Source organism: Octopus bimaculoides, chromosome 4 (assembly GCF_001194135.2).
Source record: "Octopus bimaculoides isolate UCB-OBI-ISO-001 chromosome 4, ASM119413v2, whole genome shotgun sequence".
NCBI lineage: Eukaryota > Metazoa > Mollusca > Cephalopoda > Octopoda > Octopodidae > Octopus > Octopus bimaculoides.
Window position 1 is genome coordinate 20252169 of NC_068984.1, and position 16303 is coordinate 20268471.

At 34.8% G+C, this 16303-nt stretch overlaps 1 protein-coding gene across 1 annotated transcript in view; it reads left to right on the top strand.

Moving 5' to 3' along the window:
- The window catches only part of LOC106881550 (centromere/kinetochore protein zw10 homolog), a 16701-nt gene extending 3258 nt beyond the window's left edge, over positions 1 to 13443 (top strand). The window contains exons 2-7 of the mRNA XM_014931991.2: positions 262 to 464; positions 2190 to 3325; positions 7739 to 7914; positions 10607 to 10816; positions 11558 to 11692; positions 11847 to 13443. Of these exons, the coding sequence (XP_014787477.1) occupies positions 262 to 464; positions 2190 to 3325; positions 7739 to 7914; positions 10607 to 10816; positions 11558 to 11692; positions 11847 to 12229 (2243 nt within the window). The 3' untranslated portion in view covers positions 12230 to 13443. The remainder of the gene's footprint in view (positions 1 to 261; positions 465 to 2189; positions 3326 to 7738; positions 7915 to 10606; positions 10817 to 11557; positions 11693 to 11846) is intronic.
- Positions 13444 to 16303: the final 2860 nt, after the last annotated feature.

Consider the following 16303-nt stretch of genomic DNA (forward strand, 5'->3'; position numbering starts at 1 on the left):
ATATATATATATATATATATTAATAATAATAATAATAATAATATGCAATATTCTCATAACAGCAAATTTACCCATCAGTTTCATATAGTTACAAAAAAGCCAACAATCAGAAAAACTCAACACATCAGTGAACATAAGCTTGTATACATCACGCACACACACTGTTCTTCTGTACAGTTTCTGTTTCCCAATCTCTACTTATGGAGTGTAGGATTTTGAGATAGCTGTTATAAAATCTCTATAATTTTCATATTCTTGTAGCATCTTCAGAAAATTATGACATCACAACCAAGTTGAATGAGCTGAGCAGAAGAATCAACAAGATGAAAGTAAACATTTATGATATCATCCAAAACAAATATGTTGACTTTCTCCCCCAATTGATTATTGCCCAAAAACTCTCTAAAAGAGTAGACAACTTGAAGGGGGAGATGAAAACTGTAAAGACGGAAATAAATACTGAGGTTAGTGTTTGTTTTCTTACCTTCTATGCATGATGAAAACTATATTTGTTCACTCTAACATCTCCTTTTCCATCCTGACATGACTTGAACAAAGACTAATTTGGGGCAGTATTTTATGGCCTGATAGTCTTCCTCTGTGCCAACCCATACATTTTCTTCAAGTATATGTATGTTCCACTTGTCCTCACAAAATTCAGAACTACAGGACATTGTTTATAGGTGATATGAATTTGACATTACTGTTTTCTTTTGTCATATAAAGAGGTAGAATGTAAACATATGCACACATAAATGTGTGTGCGAGCGAGATCATTGCCAGTGCCCCTGGACTGGCTTGTGCGGATGGCACATAAAAGACACCATTTCGAGCGTGGCCATTGCCAGTATCGCCTGACTGGCCTTCGTGCAGGTGACACGTAAAAGCACCTACTACACTCTCTGAGTGGTTGGCGTTAGGAAGGGCATCCAGCCGTAGAAACTCTGCCAAATTTAGATTGGAGCCTGGTGTTGCCATCCGGTTTCACCAGTCCTCAGTCAAATCGTCCAACCCATGCTAGCATGGAAAGCGGACGATGAACGATGTGTTAAGAATTTTCTCTAAACACTTGATTTTTGGTTCAGTCCTATTATGTAGCACCTTAGGCAACTGTCATCTATAACCTTGGGCCAGCCAAAGCCTTTCGATGTATCTAGCAGATAGAAACTGATAAAATCCTGTCGTGCATATCTATATATGTGTATAACCATTTGTACCTCTTGGCATTGCACAGTAGTTGCAATACAAGCAGGGCCCTTTTTTTCCAGTTTTCTATGATATGTAGGACAAAAAAATGTATCTTTGCATGGAAACAGGTGAAGTTTGAACAAAGATCTACCTGAACAGATTCCATTTGATCCTTGTAAGCATGAAAAGGTGGATGTTAAAACAGTTATCCACACATACACACAATGGTTATGTGGTTGCAAAGTTTTCTCCACATCCATGTGATTTCAGATGTGGTGTATAGCTTCAGGCCAACTGTCTTGTGAGTGGAATTGCTAGGAGGAAAGTATGTGTTTGTGAATGTCATTCCACACGTCACCCACATACACTGACTGAAAGCAGTGCCTTTGTAAGCAAAAATCCCACTCTTGATATACAAGGATCAGTGAAATGAAAAAATACATTATTTGGAAAACTGATTGAAGTTGGTGACAGAAAGAACATCCAGCTGTAGAAATTTTGCCTCCACAAGCAAAATTTTGTTTCATCTGTGCTATCAAAGAAATTGTGCTTTAAACCAAATCTCTCTTAAATTATACGTTACTGTCTTCATAAAAATCACACTAGATAATATAGTTCCCGATATGCAAAAAGACAGGATGGTCATAGCTGGAATGCCTGTAATCATAGGTTTTACTCAATCACGGTTAACCTTGAGCTAAACAATAACTGAAAGAAAGACTGTGAAGTCACTGGTCTATCTTGTATTTGTAATTGAAACAAGATGTAGTGGTTAGCATTTATTGAAAATATGTTTGTTTTCATTATAATTTTATAGTTTAACTTCAAGTGTTAATTTGTTTTCTTTATTGTTTAATTGTAAAGTTGTTCTACCTGTGTTATGGGCATGTGGCAAAATAGATTATTAATTAGAGTAAATATTTAATACAGTAATTTGAATAATAAGATTTGTGTGTTGTCATATACAAAAACATAATTGCAATTTCTACTTTGTCTTTCAGATTAGTTCCCAATTGAATAAATCAAATAATCAGTTTCAAAAATTGTCCAGCCAACGAGAGGAAGCAACATTAACACTGTCTTTTCTCGAAAAACTGCTCGTTTTGAATCAGCACCTTGAGTCAGCTGATGAAGCCTTTCGTCACACTAAATTTGTAGAAGTAACTGGAAATTTGCTGACCCTCCAAAAAATTCTTTCCAAGCCAGTCCATGTGCGCGAGGAGGAAATAAAAATTTTAAAAGCCATCCAAACTGAAATAAAGATTCAGAACCAGAGACTTATTCCAGAACTCAATGAAACCTGGAAGCGACATATTGTATGGGATGTTCATGACATCAATTCAGCTGAAGGAAAAATCAATAAATTAAAAATAATAATTCCTCCAAAAAATGATAAGATACTTCAGGAAACGGTACAAGCTATGTGGAAGATTGATATTCTAGATCCGTGGCTTGTCAAATTTGGCAACAACCTTCTTAATTATTTCATTAAGCCAATTATCACAAATCCAACCAGACTACTTGAGCAATCAGAAGGCAATTGTTTGGCTCTTGCCATAGATCCTCCTACTGAAGAAAGTCAGACCAGTCCTGAGGATGTCCTCTCTCAAATTGGTGTAATTATGAAGAAACTCAATGAAAATCTCTTTTCTGTTCCTCTCACCTCTTCCAATGATGGTACACAGCCAGCAATTTCTCTGATGGAACGTTTTGGTTGCCTTAATTCTCAAGAAATATGTCGAGTAATTGTCCAAGACTGTCTCTTACATGCAATTCCTTGTAATAACAAAGATTTAGAAAAGTTCAATGACGTTATTGCAGTGGTGAATTCATTTCAAAATCAAATGTCTGACATGTCATTTATTGATGAGAAAATTACCTCCTTGAAAGATTTTATGGAGAATGTAAATGTTCTCTTTGCAAATAAAAAATGTCAGGAGATTCTTGAAGCAGCACACAAATTAATGACTTCTGAGATTCATCAAACTTTAGTAATATCTAATGACAAACCTCTTGGAGAATTGCCTTCACTGGATTCTGAAGCTCCAGCTACTAAGAAAGCCAAGAAAATAGAAATATTGGCTAATGAGACTCATCTTAGTGATAATACCTTTAGATTACCTACATGTCATATAAGGTTAGTAATGGTGTAAATCACTTTCAAAATTCATTTTCTTTTCGTTAACATTTATGTGTTTCTTCTGGACTCCATTTAACTTCAAATCTTTTATGGCCAGCTGCTCTTGTGTGTGTGTTCTAATTTTAACTCAAAGCATTTATCAGCCATTTGTTTTACTATCCTCAACTGCGAAATTGCTTATTGACCACCACCTTTAATGTTGTTGTTGTTGTTACTCCGTCGCTTACGACGTCGAGGGTTCCAGTTGATCCAATCAATGGAACAGCCTGCTCGTGAAATTAACGTGCAAGTGGCTGAGCACTCCACAGACACGTGTACCTTTAATGTAGTTCTCAGGGGATATTCAGCGTGACACAGTTGACTTGGCTGACCCTTTGCATTACAGGCACAACAGAAACAGGAAGTAAGAGTGAGAGAAAGTTGTGGTGAAAGAGTACAGCAGGGTTCGCCACCATCCCTTGCCAGAGCCTCGTGGAGCTTTAGGTGTTTTCGCTCAATAAACACTCACAACGCCCAGTCTGGGAATCGAAACCGCTAGTCCGCTGCCCTAACCACTGGGCCATTGCGCCTCCATTCCACCTTTGATACATACATATATATCAACCAATGTTTTGTGAAGTTGGTAGGTAGAAACTGTACAATGCTTGTTGTGTGTGTACATGTGGCAGTTTTACAGCTGGATGCTCTTTATGTCATCAACTCCTCTTGTTTCCAAGTGAAGTAGTAAACTTCCAGTCTGTCAAATCACAACAAACAGCCTGGACATGTTTTAAGCTGAGATTTGGAAACAAATGGCATTGATTGAATGCACTATTTATGAAGATTGCATGACATGTCTAGAAGCCCAGACATGCTTTAGTGGTGGACTGCAAGCAAATGACATGGTCAAGAAGCTACTGTTTACAAACCAGTGAATGTAAGGAAAGGCGTCAATCTGTAGAAACCATGCCAAAACAGACACTGAAGATCAATGCAGTCCCCTGGCTTATTGGATCCTTTCAAACCATCCATTTCATGCTAGCCTGGGAAAAGGGGCAGTAAATGATGGAGTGATTGCACATACACACAGAATGGGTTCTTTCAGTTTCCATTTACTAAATCCACTCACATAGCTTTTGTTGGCACAGGGCTGTAGTAGATGACAGTTACCCAAGGTGCCATACAGTGGAACTGAACCCAAAACAACATGGTTGGAAAGTGAATTTCTCGATCATGCAGCCATGTCTGCAACATCACCCTTTCTTATTGTAATATCTTTGTACTGTTGACACTGCTCTTCTGTTTGTTCTCTTTACCAACAACCAATATGGCCTCCAGTACTACTAAACACACACACACATATATAACCATATTACATATATATAACCACTGCAGAGTGGTTGGTGTTAGGAAGGGCACCCAGCCATAAAAATCCTGCCAAAACAGTAGCATAGGGTAGTTTTTCTACCTGGCCAGCTCCTGTGAACCATCCTACCTATGCACGCATGGAAGATGTACATTAAACAATGATGTTATATATAACACCATACTACATATATATATGTGTTTATTGTATTTCTGTGAACCTCTATATTTTGTGTGTTACTACCACCACTCTCCATCCTATGTATTTAATCATCAAAACATTCAAGTATTGCTGGGTTTTTTTTGTTTTCTTGATAGATTAACCCTTTTGATACAAACCCAGCTGAAACTGCTTCTGGTTCTGTAGTACAAATGTCTTGTTTTCATAAATTTTGAATTAAAATCTTCCACCAAACCTTAGTCACAATTTATGTTCCTAACACTAGCTTGATAATTCAGTTATTTTACTAAATTCTTTGTTATATTTAAAATTAATTGAAAGAAACACAGAGCATTTCAATACAGTACCAAAAGGGTTAAAGTGACCTTTCTGGTAACTCAGATGCTAATGTTGCAATTAGAATAATAATTTCTATGAAAGGTTATAAAGAATTTGTTCCTATTTTTGTATCAATCTGAAATAATATATTAGAAAACTGGTCACATGTATAATAGAGTTTTTGTTTTTCATTCAATAACGTTAATACTGGGGTAAATATTTTTTTAGATTATATACCTGTATTGGAGGAAGTAGATGCATGCCTATGTGCTTTTGTTAAATTTAAGTTAATTGTTTGTGAAACTGATAAACTTTATCTGAGTCCAGAGACCGAATAAAGAGCTTGCTTCCCAACCATCTGGTCTTGTGTTCAGTCCCACTGTATGGCACCTAGGACTAGTGTCTTTTATTTTAGCCATGAGTTAACCAGCCTTATGAGTGGATTTGGTAGACAGAAACTGAAAGAAGCCTGTCTATCTGTGTGTGTATTTTTGCATGTGCCCTTGTCTAGATGTCATGAGAGGGTTATGAACGAGCATCATTGTCATGTCTACCTATGGGAAAATATTGCCTTGTGTGGAGATACGTGAAGATTGATGATTAGCTATTAGTGACAGAAACAATCTTTGTAATGAATGTAATATATTTGTACATCCAACTTAACTTGGATGTGTTGTGCAAATACCATAAGCTGCAGTAATCTTCCTCAGATATCATCACATAGACGTATAGTGCTAAAATGCACAGATTATATCAGCAAATGGAATTTCGTCTGTACCAGTGTTCGGACTGTTGTATTATGTGATTTCAGCATATTTTCCCATAATTCAAATTAATATTCATTACAAATACTGCTTCCGTTGCTTATAGAATTGTTATACAGAGCCTGTCAGCTTTTTGTGATATCACTGACTATCTAGTCAGTGTTAAACTATATTAGTTTGATGAGATTTCAGCCCAGCATTCCCTGTTTAGGTGTCTATTGCTGATGGTTTGAAAATACACTGAAATCACAATACAATAGTCCTAACACTGGTGCTGATGAAGTTTCATCTGCTGATACAATCTGATTTTTTAGCATTATTCGTCAATACAAGATGATCTCTCAGAATGATTGCTGCAGTTTATGGTGTTCACACAGCTCATCCAAGTTAAAGTTTGATGTACAACGTCCATGCCAATGCCACGTGAGAAGCACCCATACTGGTGCCATGTAAAAAGCACCCAGTACACTCTGTAAAGTGATTGGTGTTTTATGTCTTGTTACCAAATAGCTATATACTTTTTCCACTCTCTTCCACAAGTTCCTTTCACTTGGATCACTTAGCTCCTCTTTACCCAGTTTTAATCCTCCATAGTATCACATGTCTATTCCAGCACAGTCTTTCCTCTTGCACACTGTGTGTAATACCTCTTATACTCAGTTTTTCTTTCAGCTCATTTGTGCTTTGCTGTTTATGAGCACTAACATAACATATCAAGTAGAACATACTTGCTTGATATCTTTCCAACCTTTATACATCCCCTATATTCAAAACGATAATAAAGCGGAAGTGATGTATACCAGTGATTATCCCTGTCGGTTCAGCTGTTTTCTTTATTCTGTATCCTTAGTTGAGCTTTTGACCATATTGCTGTCAATTATTTTAGTAGCTATCCACTGTTTGTATCTGGTGAAGTCTTCTATGCATTCTCCTCATTCAGCAACCTCTCGTAACAACACTTCTTTACCTCTTTCTTCTTGGGTTAGTGAGGGTAAATGAGCCATTATCATTCCATAAGATTCATCATCATCATCATCATCGTCGTTTATTGTCCGCTTTCCATGATAGCATGGGTTGGACGATTTGACTGAAGACTGGTGAAACCAGATGGCTACACCAGGCTCCAATCTGATCTGGCAGAGTTTCTACAGCTGGATGCCCTTCCTAACGCCAACCACTCCGAGAGTGTAGTGGGTGCTTTTACGTGCCAGTCAGGCGGTACTGGTGGCCTGGATATTTTTTGTTAAACTATTCCATTATTGTTACATTAACTTTGGTAATTATATATTTGAAATCTGTTAGCCATATCTTAAAAGATACATCAGCAAACGTAACATACATCAACAAATATGAATATTTAACCCTTTAGCATTCAAATTATTCTGTCAGGTGTAATCCTTATGTATTCAGTTTTCAATTAATCAAGCATTATCTCTTAGCTTTGAGATTCTGATGATTTGATTGTTTATTTTTAGAATGACATTGTAGGATAGGTGTGATAGGTCAGAGATAGCTGGTTTGAATGTAAATCTAATAGAACATTTGGCCTAGATGTGGCCTGTTTACATGCTAAACAGTTAAGACCAAATTAGAATTATAAATATTAACATCAATAGCTCAGTATAAACATTAATTTCAAACAAAACTGCTTTAATTATTTAGAATCTGTTATTTAAAGGATTAATTTGTAAACTTTTGAATGTATAAAATGTTTCTGAATCTACTTAATATACAAAGTTTTATGTATTTGTTATTCTTTAAAAGATTTCTTTTACTGATATGTCTATATTTTGTTTTTTGTAGTGAATCTGTTGTGAAGCTAATAACATTATCTTATGAAACCCTCACAGAAGCTGTATCCAGTTCTGCTCCATGTGCCATTAAGATGTTTTATGCTGTGCGAAATATATTTGAGTTATTTTGTTGTGTTTTTCCTACTTACCACAAACAACGTTTGACCACTTTACCACAATTAACTGGTAGGAATCATTTTTACATTTTCCTTACAGTCTTGTAGTACTAATGGTTGAAAAAAATAATAGTAAGATCACATAGATGATGGTGCCAGTTAGAACTGCAATAAATGTTGTAGAGTTTGAATCTGTGTCATGGTGTGGTCTCAAGGCTGTATTATTTTTAGTAAAGTATTTCTTATCTCAATCATATTTTACTGTTTCATAGAAGTTTACATATTGTCTCATAGAATTGAAAGGATGTTTGAAAGATCACAATATTAAGAACCCAGAAATATAAACAGATATTTTGGTTGGGTACTCGATATTTTCATATTTCTACTGAGAACTAATTGATCTGCATTTCTAAAAAGCATTCGATTTTGGTTGACCTTCAAAAATTTAACTTAAAAAGTGTTTTTCATTGTACAACACAACTATGAATGAATCATTTAGGTCTGTGAGTTTTGGTTGCATGTAAGATGTGGAGAGACATTCCCAAGACATGCCTAACTGTTTCTCATCGGTCAGGGATGAAGAATAGGTGTTGGTAGGAATAAAGTAGTTAGCGTAGAACTGTCAGAGCTCTGCCTAGTCATGTGACTAAAAGTGCAGTAGAGATGGGAAGGTATGGAAGAGTGTAAATGTGATTAAACACTTGAACTGCCAGTTATGTTCAGAGACAGTGATGGTCTGGTAGAGGCTGGTTTTGAAGGTCCATTGCTTTGCAATTATAAATTAGATATAAATACATGCCAGACATTGTTTTTAAAAACAGTATCATCACAAAAGCAACATCAATCTGCACACATCCTAGCAAGTAGCACCATATATACTATCAAATGTTTCCAGAATCTGTGCAGACACTGAGTTATAGACTTCAGTGAACATTCAGGAATTTTTTTTTTTTTTTTTGTCACTAAATGCAATAACAATAATAAAAAGAATAATAAGAGGACAGATGCCATGAAACTTCAATCAAGTATTGAAAACAATGGTAGCGGGAGAAAAAGAGGGACAGATCTGTTATTGACAGTAAGAGGTAATGTGTGGAAAATCTATAAATAGATTCAGTAGAAGTTAAAAATTTTCTTAACACCTGAATGAAATAATAGCTTTTAGATTTCCTTTCAGTTTCCATTTTCTGTTTTGAGTTCTTTCATTTTATACTGCTTCTATTTGAAGTAACACTTCTCTGTTCAAAATTTGAATATGTAATTAAATTCTGATTGTCTATGTGTGTGTGTACATGTCTATGAAATCATGAGTACATAAATTGTTCTATCCACTTCTATTCTCTTCATATTGTAAGTCAATTAATCAAAAATATAGTTTAGATGCCTGATGAATTCGTAAACAAACCATACTCATAAAACTGTGTGTGGCAATGCTTTATTTTTGACTAGTCTTAACTCAGCCTTAATCACAACCACAGAGATAACTAATTAATCATTTCAGAACAATTCCAGGTCCTGCACATTGGATAAACTGCAATTGTATTTTGCATTCCATCATATACAGGATTGTAGAGTACAGTGGTCAGGATAAGTTCTATACAGTCTGTTGACCAGTGATTTGGTTTCTATCCAATTAGAATGAGATTCTAAAGGAAGTACACATGCTTGATTCAGTGTGTTCTAGTCTGGGTTCTTCTGGATTTATTGTTAAGAGTAACCCTGCACTGATTCTGTGTCTGCAGAAAAGAAAATAAGTGATGAGGGAGAGGTTTCAATAATATTATTGAGAAAGACACAGGTGTCTCTTGATGAAGTGTTGTTAGTTTGTATCTTTTCACTTAGTCCTATACTAGAAGTTAGAAATATAAACTATTTGGTAGTGATATATTTAACTATCTTAGAAAGCAACTATTAGTTTAGTAATTTACCATGCCATCTCATATGTCAATAAAAAGATAGCAATTAGTGTCATTAATATTTCGATATCTCTTTTCCATACTGGCATGGATTGATAGGATCTGCAATGCAACATCTCAATCCAGCGTCTTCTTGTCTCTCAAGCATTTCTTCTGCCACAGGTACTCTCTACACCAAAAATTCATTGTAATTTTCACCTCAGCATCTAAATTATGCAATTGTTTCTCCTACATACAATGCAAAATGCTTCTGATACCCAGCTACTTGCTCAAGCCACTTATGATCAGTTCTTTTTTTTTTCTTATTTTTCCTTATAAATTTATTTTGCACATGAATACTTGGCTCACTCCATTCTCATCATTCTGTTTCCTTCTGCACTCACTAACTTGTTTGGCACCACACTTCATGTGATACCTTGAGTTTACCTTTTATACAAAAGAAGAAATCAATTTATAATTATATTTCTCACTTGCTATCATTATTATTATAATAGTGAGGATGCAATATATTAGTAAGTTTTCAGCAAACTATCTGAGTTCTGACATTCGTTTTCATTTGGAATTGTTTAATTTCCTTTATATTGCCATTATCCTTGAGAAAGTATGTTGTCACATTCTATATCTGATCCTCTAAAATTCTTAAGCCTCATCTCGTATGGAAAACAATAATTAATAATGTTGGTTGAATGGCAGTTTCCCACACCTAAGATAAATATTTACCTAACTTTCACTGGTGTAGCATTAAGATTGACACAATGTGTAACAGAACATAGTTTCGTTTTAGAGAGTTGATGATATTTTGTGTATTTGAATCCTAAACTTTTAAAATATTTTGTTATATTGTAGCCATCCACTACAACAATTGTATGTACATATCTCATCATCTTATGCTCCTTGGGCCTCAATTCAGTCGTATGCTACCACCTCCACTGTGTGAGGGTGCAGGTACATTCATGGACCTAATTCAGAAAATCCGTTCGATTGGAACAGGAGATTTGTTGCAACAAATGGCAACACAAAGAAAGGATATTCTTGAATGCCTTAGCTCTGCTGCAGGTAAAGTTTTTATAAATTTATATGAACATTTTCTGATATTTTTTATTTTTTAATTTTTCTTTTAATCAATGTATGTTTCTGTATAAATATATATATATAAATTATAAAACGGATCTGTTTTAGAATTTCCAACCATGAGTTTTCTGCTGAGTATTCTACAGACTTGTATACTCCCTTAACATAATTCTCAGGTAGAATCAGTAGGATCTTTGAATCAATTTCTTTTATATTTGTCATTAGACTGTGATTATGCTGGGGCGCTGTCTTCAAGAATTTGTAGTCAAATATATAGACTCCAGTTCTTTTTTTTTAAAAGACTAGTACTTATTCTATCATCTTCTTTTTAACAAACCTCTAAGTTATAGGGACATAAACACACCAACACTGGTTGTCAAGTGGTGGTGGGGCAGACACACATATATACATACACAACTGGCTTCTTTCAGTTTCTATCTACCAAATCCACTCACATGGCTTTGGTTGATCCGAGGCTATGGTAGAAGGTATTTGCCCAGGTGCCATACTGTGGGACTGAACCCAGAACCATGTGATTGGAAAGCAAGCTTCTCACCACACCTGTGTCTTTTTATGCAATTTCTTTTGCAGTGACACACACACAAACACTGGTCATTGATTTAATAATAATGATCAGAAGTGGGGAATACTTGATGTCACTTTTGTGTGATTCTTTTTGATATTTATATTTTCTTCTTTATATCTCTGGATGTTTTTAAATTCTAGGATTTGTTTCCATTTCTGATGAAAGAAACCGTTTTTCTGCTGAGCGCTCTATTAAGCAAGTTGTCTACAAGCTGAACCACCTAAAAACTGTATGGGAAGACATTCTTCCTCCTAATATCTACTTCAAAGCTATGGGTTTGTAATATTATTTACTTATTTATTCTTATCTTTCTGATGTGCTATCTTATAATTTAGTTCTTAACATTTTGATTTTTTTAACTTCTAAATTTGTTCCTTCATTTTTTCTAATTTTAAATATAAGAATTATTTTTTTTATCCCCATTTATAGGTACACTTATAAACTGTGTCTTGGTGGAAATGATTAGCAGCATCATAAATTTAGTGGACATAAGTGCAGAAGAAGCCAGTCACCTACATCAACTGCTTTGTCTTTTGAATGAGAAAGCTGAACCATTGTTTTGTACGAAACATAATGCTGATTCAAGTAACAATGCTCATGTCAAAATTGAGTTACAACGGAACATTCCTAGCTGGATGAAGTTTAAAGAACTCATTTTTGTTCTTAATGCCAATTTACAAGAAATTTCTGACCGGTGGGCTGATGGCAAAGGCGTTTTAGCACATGAGTTTTCAAGTAATGAAATGAAACTGTTGATTCAAGCTCTATTTCAAAATACTGACAGACGAGCTGCTGTGTTATCTCGATTATAGTTCCTTAGTTAATTATAACAACTGTAGCTTTAAAAGTATGGGACTTGCAGACTTCTGTTAGTTACATGTCACATGTTACTGAACTTCTCTGAAGATTTTCACCTGTGACTTTCATCCTTCCTAACATATTTTGTCTGTCATATCTGTTTGCTATCTCTCTTTCTCTCTCTCTCTCTCTTTCCATACACACACAAACACTACATACACTCTGTCAGAAAATAAAGAAGGGATGATCACAGCAAGAAATGCTTTTGATTGTAGGTCTGCTTAACCTGGATCTAAACAACAACAATAACAACACATTGTTTCTTTGTTGTCTTGACTTGCAATGTCTGGCTTGCACACCTCAGAAAATAGTATGGGCTGTATTTAGTGGGGAAAGTGCTGTGAGATGCAATAGATTTTCAACTCGAGCCTTTTGTGACCATATTTCTGTTGAAATACACTGCCTTTGTTTCATTTAATTTTTAAAATATTGAATTTTTTGAAAAAAATAACTGTTATTAAAGCTGGTGTTTGGAACATAAATTAACAATGGAATATTGAGGGAAAGTTTAAATTTAGATCACTTTAAAACAGGAAATTTGTATCATAGAACCAGGGAGTTTTGGATAGGATGGCATCGAAAAGGGTTCAGTAAACTAATTATAAATTAAGAGGAATATTTTGTGGGGTTATTCCTTAGCTTGCTTATATCATTTATACATTTTTCACAGGCTACATACAGAGTCTCAGTGGTGCTACATGTCTTGTAGGCCTGTTTTATATATATGTACATGTATTTCTCTTTCAATCTGCTTGTCTATATTAACCTTTGCAGATGTAAATTGAATACTCTCTTCCTTGTCTAAAGCAGATATTGCATCCATTCATATGATAATGGACTTCATTATTAAATAAAGGCTAATTTTAGTGTAAATAATTTCTGGAAAATTGGGTGACTTTTCAGTTTTAATATATTTTAGCCTCTCTTACATTTGGTTTTTATTTTATTTATGCATAAGCACTTTCATATCTTCTCACAGTCTCTCTCTCTCTCTCCTCTGACAGTATTTCTCGCAAATGTATACAAAATTTCTTCCCATATTAATTCTACAGTTTGTACATTAACAGAAACATTTTATATATAAATATATATATAAATACAAATTTTTTTATATTTATCCTTGCTGACTTTTTTTCTATAAATAGTATAAAAAATTGTTTATATCCAATTGACTTCTTGTTATTTGCTGTGGAATAAACATTCTATTTCCTTAAATTTTTTTTTTTTTTTTGTAATTTCCTCAAAGTTAATTTGCAAGGTTTGCAAATCAGTAAAACAAAAAGCACTTACAACCTCAACTATAGTAATATTTTATCTTACTGGAGTTGGTCCAACATTTACTTTGTTTCGAGAAAAAAATATAACTGCTCCATCACAAAATTAAACCTAAAGTTGTCAAAACACTGGTTAAACATCAATAGAATCAATAGACAGATGGATGTACTTACGAATATAAAATACAATGTGAACATGAATGGAAACAACGAATTCAGATAAAAATCTATTATGATTTAGTTTTGTAGTCTTATTGATTATCATAGTATTTCAGAACAAGTTTGTAGCATTGTGCCAATGTGAAAAAACAATATTAGAAGAATGACTGTAAAGAAGAGAGAAAATATTAGGAGACTGAACCCAAAACCATTTGGATACAATACAAAGTTTTTCCCATGCAGTCACAACTGCACTTACATGTGTGTGTGTGTCTTCATCATCGTCATCATTTGATGTCCACTTTCCATGCTGGCATGGGTTGGACGGTTCTATTAAAGCCTACTAAGTAGAAAACCTCACAGGCTTCAGTGTCTATTTTGGCATGGTTTTTACAACTGGATGCCCTTCTCACACACACACCCTTTGATTTTTAATTTACAAAACGGTTGCAGTAACAACGTTCTCTATTATTAATGAATATTCTTCGAATCCATAGAGATTTCTGATGCTGATATTAAAAAAGGTTATAACAGGCATGCTGGGGGAGACACTTGGTGTTGAAATGGTAAGAAATAAAATTCTTTCTTAAAAGAATGTTTTGTAACAGGGGTGATGAAATGCTAACATTTGGGTATTCAATATAGATTTGTTTGCTTTCACAGAAGAAAATCTCCAATAGTTAGTTGAGGGAGGATCAGATTGGAGCCTGCTGCAGCCAACTGGCTTGCCAGTCCACCCAGTCAAACCGTCCAGCCCATGCCAGCATGGAAAACAGATGATGATGAGGTTGGGATAAGTAAGCCTCAATGTGGTTGCCAAGTCTATTTGAAATAAATTCTCTGCAGTATGCACCATTACTCTCTTAGAAGCTATACAATGAAATATTGTGGTCTTGGGATCTGCGAAATTTTTTTCTAACCCCCCAAGAAGCTTTTTCAAATTCAAAGTTATGTCATTTTAACCAGTTGGAAGCCTCTATTACTGCTGTATCAGAAGTCACAATTGTCTGTTTCTATGGGAATAGAATTTTACCATTATGTATTTCCAGTCTGAGTGCAGCAAATAGGATTTGTCTTAAACACAAGACTGATTTTCTTTTGCTTTAAAATGAGCTCCTTGGCGGTGAGTTGTGTTATTCTGTTGGAGAATATGAAGACAGAGGAAGAAGCTTTTTTTTTTTTTTCAGAAGTGTTTTACCAAAGGAGATGTAACAGAAATAACATGCTATGAGCATGCAACTACACCACTGAAGTATGTATTGTCACTGTACAAAAGTGCCATGAGTATGTCCCCATTAGAAAAACACGTGGATGGAAAAGGGCACTCTTAGGAATGGCATTCTGTTTTTTGTGAAGAGGAATTAGGAATCGGCTGCACCACACCTGTTGATTACAACAATTATTTATGAGAAACGTGCAAAGGATTTACTCAACAATCCATTAAATAATGGTGGTTTCAGCAGAATTGTTGAAATAGATGAAGCAGTATCTTTGAAGTGATAATACAGCATAGGTAGAATGTTACCTAGACAGTGGGTTGAACTTACCCCAGATAGTCATACTGTAAATGCTAACCTTTACGCTCAACTGCAGCAAGTATATGATACTTTGAAAGCCTGCTACATAGTATTGACAATGTCCTAGCACACATAGCCAATATGACCAAGTGCAAACTTGAGGGGCTGTAAGTGCTGCCTCACTCAGCTTACAGTCCAAACCTTGTACCATAGATTACCACCTTTTCCAAACAATGGCTCATTTCTTGCATGCATAGGTTTATATAAATACGTATGCATATGTGTATATATATATATATACACACACACACATATATATACCTATGAATATATATATATATATATATATACACAGATATTTATATATGTAGATGGTTTTATATATATATATATATGAAAGCATTGTGAATAGATCTGGACAGAAATTGAAAAAAGACCGTGTGTGTGTGTGTGTGTGAGAGAGAGACAGTTTGTTTTACTGTCCCCTTGCCCAATCTGCCATGTAAACATGTATGGGCATGGTGAAATATTACTTGTAAATAGGCGAGGGTTGGCGACTGGAAGGGCATCTAGCCATACAAAATGCCAGATCCATGCGAGCATGGAAGAGTGGATGATTCATACATATATATATATTCAAGATTAAATAAAAAGACAACAAACGGAAAATATGACATACCTATATATATATATATATAATTTTTAAAAAACGTGTAGTAAATAAGCAAACAAACATATACTAAATATACAGACGAACAAAAAATACAGAAGGTCACTAACTCTTCATCAGTTATTAGCCAGAGGGTCAAATGCAATTTCTGCCATTATCGATAAGATTGCTTCCATTCTGGAGGCACCAGCAAGAAACTTGCCGACATGAGACCAAAACGAGAACGGCTCGAGATGAGGTCATTAGTGGATGGACGAGGAACAAAACAATAAACAGAGTAAAGGGTTCATATTTAAAAAAAAATTTATGGGGTAGGGTACAAAAGGAATATATATATATAGCGTACATATATAGCCAGATGTATGTGTGTGTATATATATATATATATATATATATATATATATATAT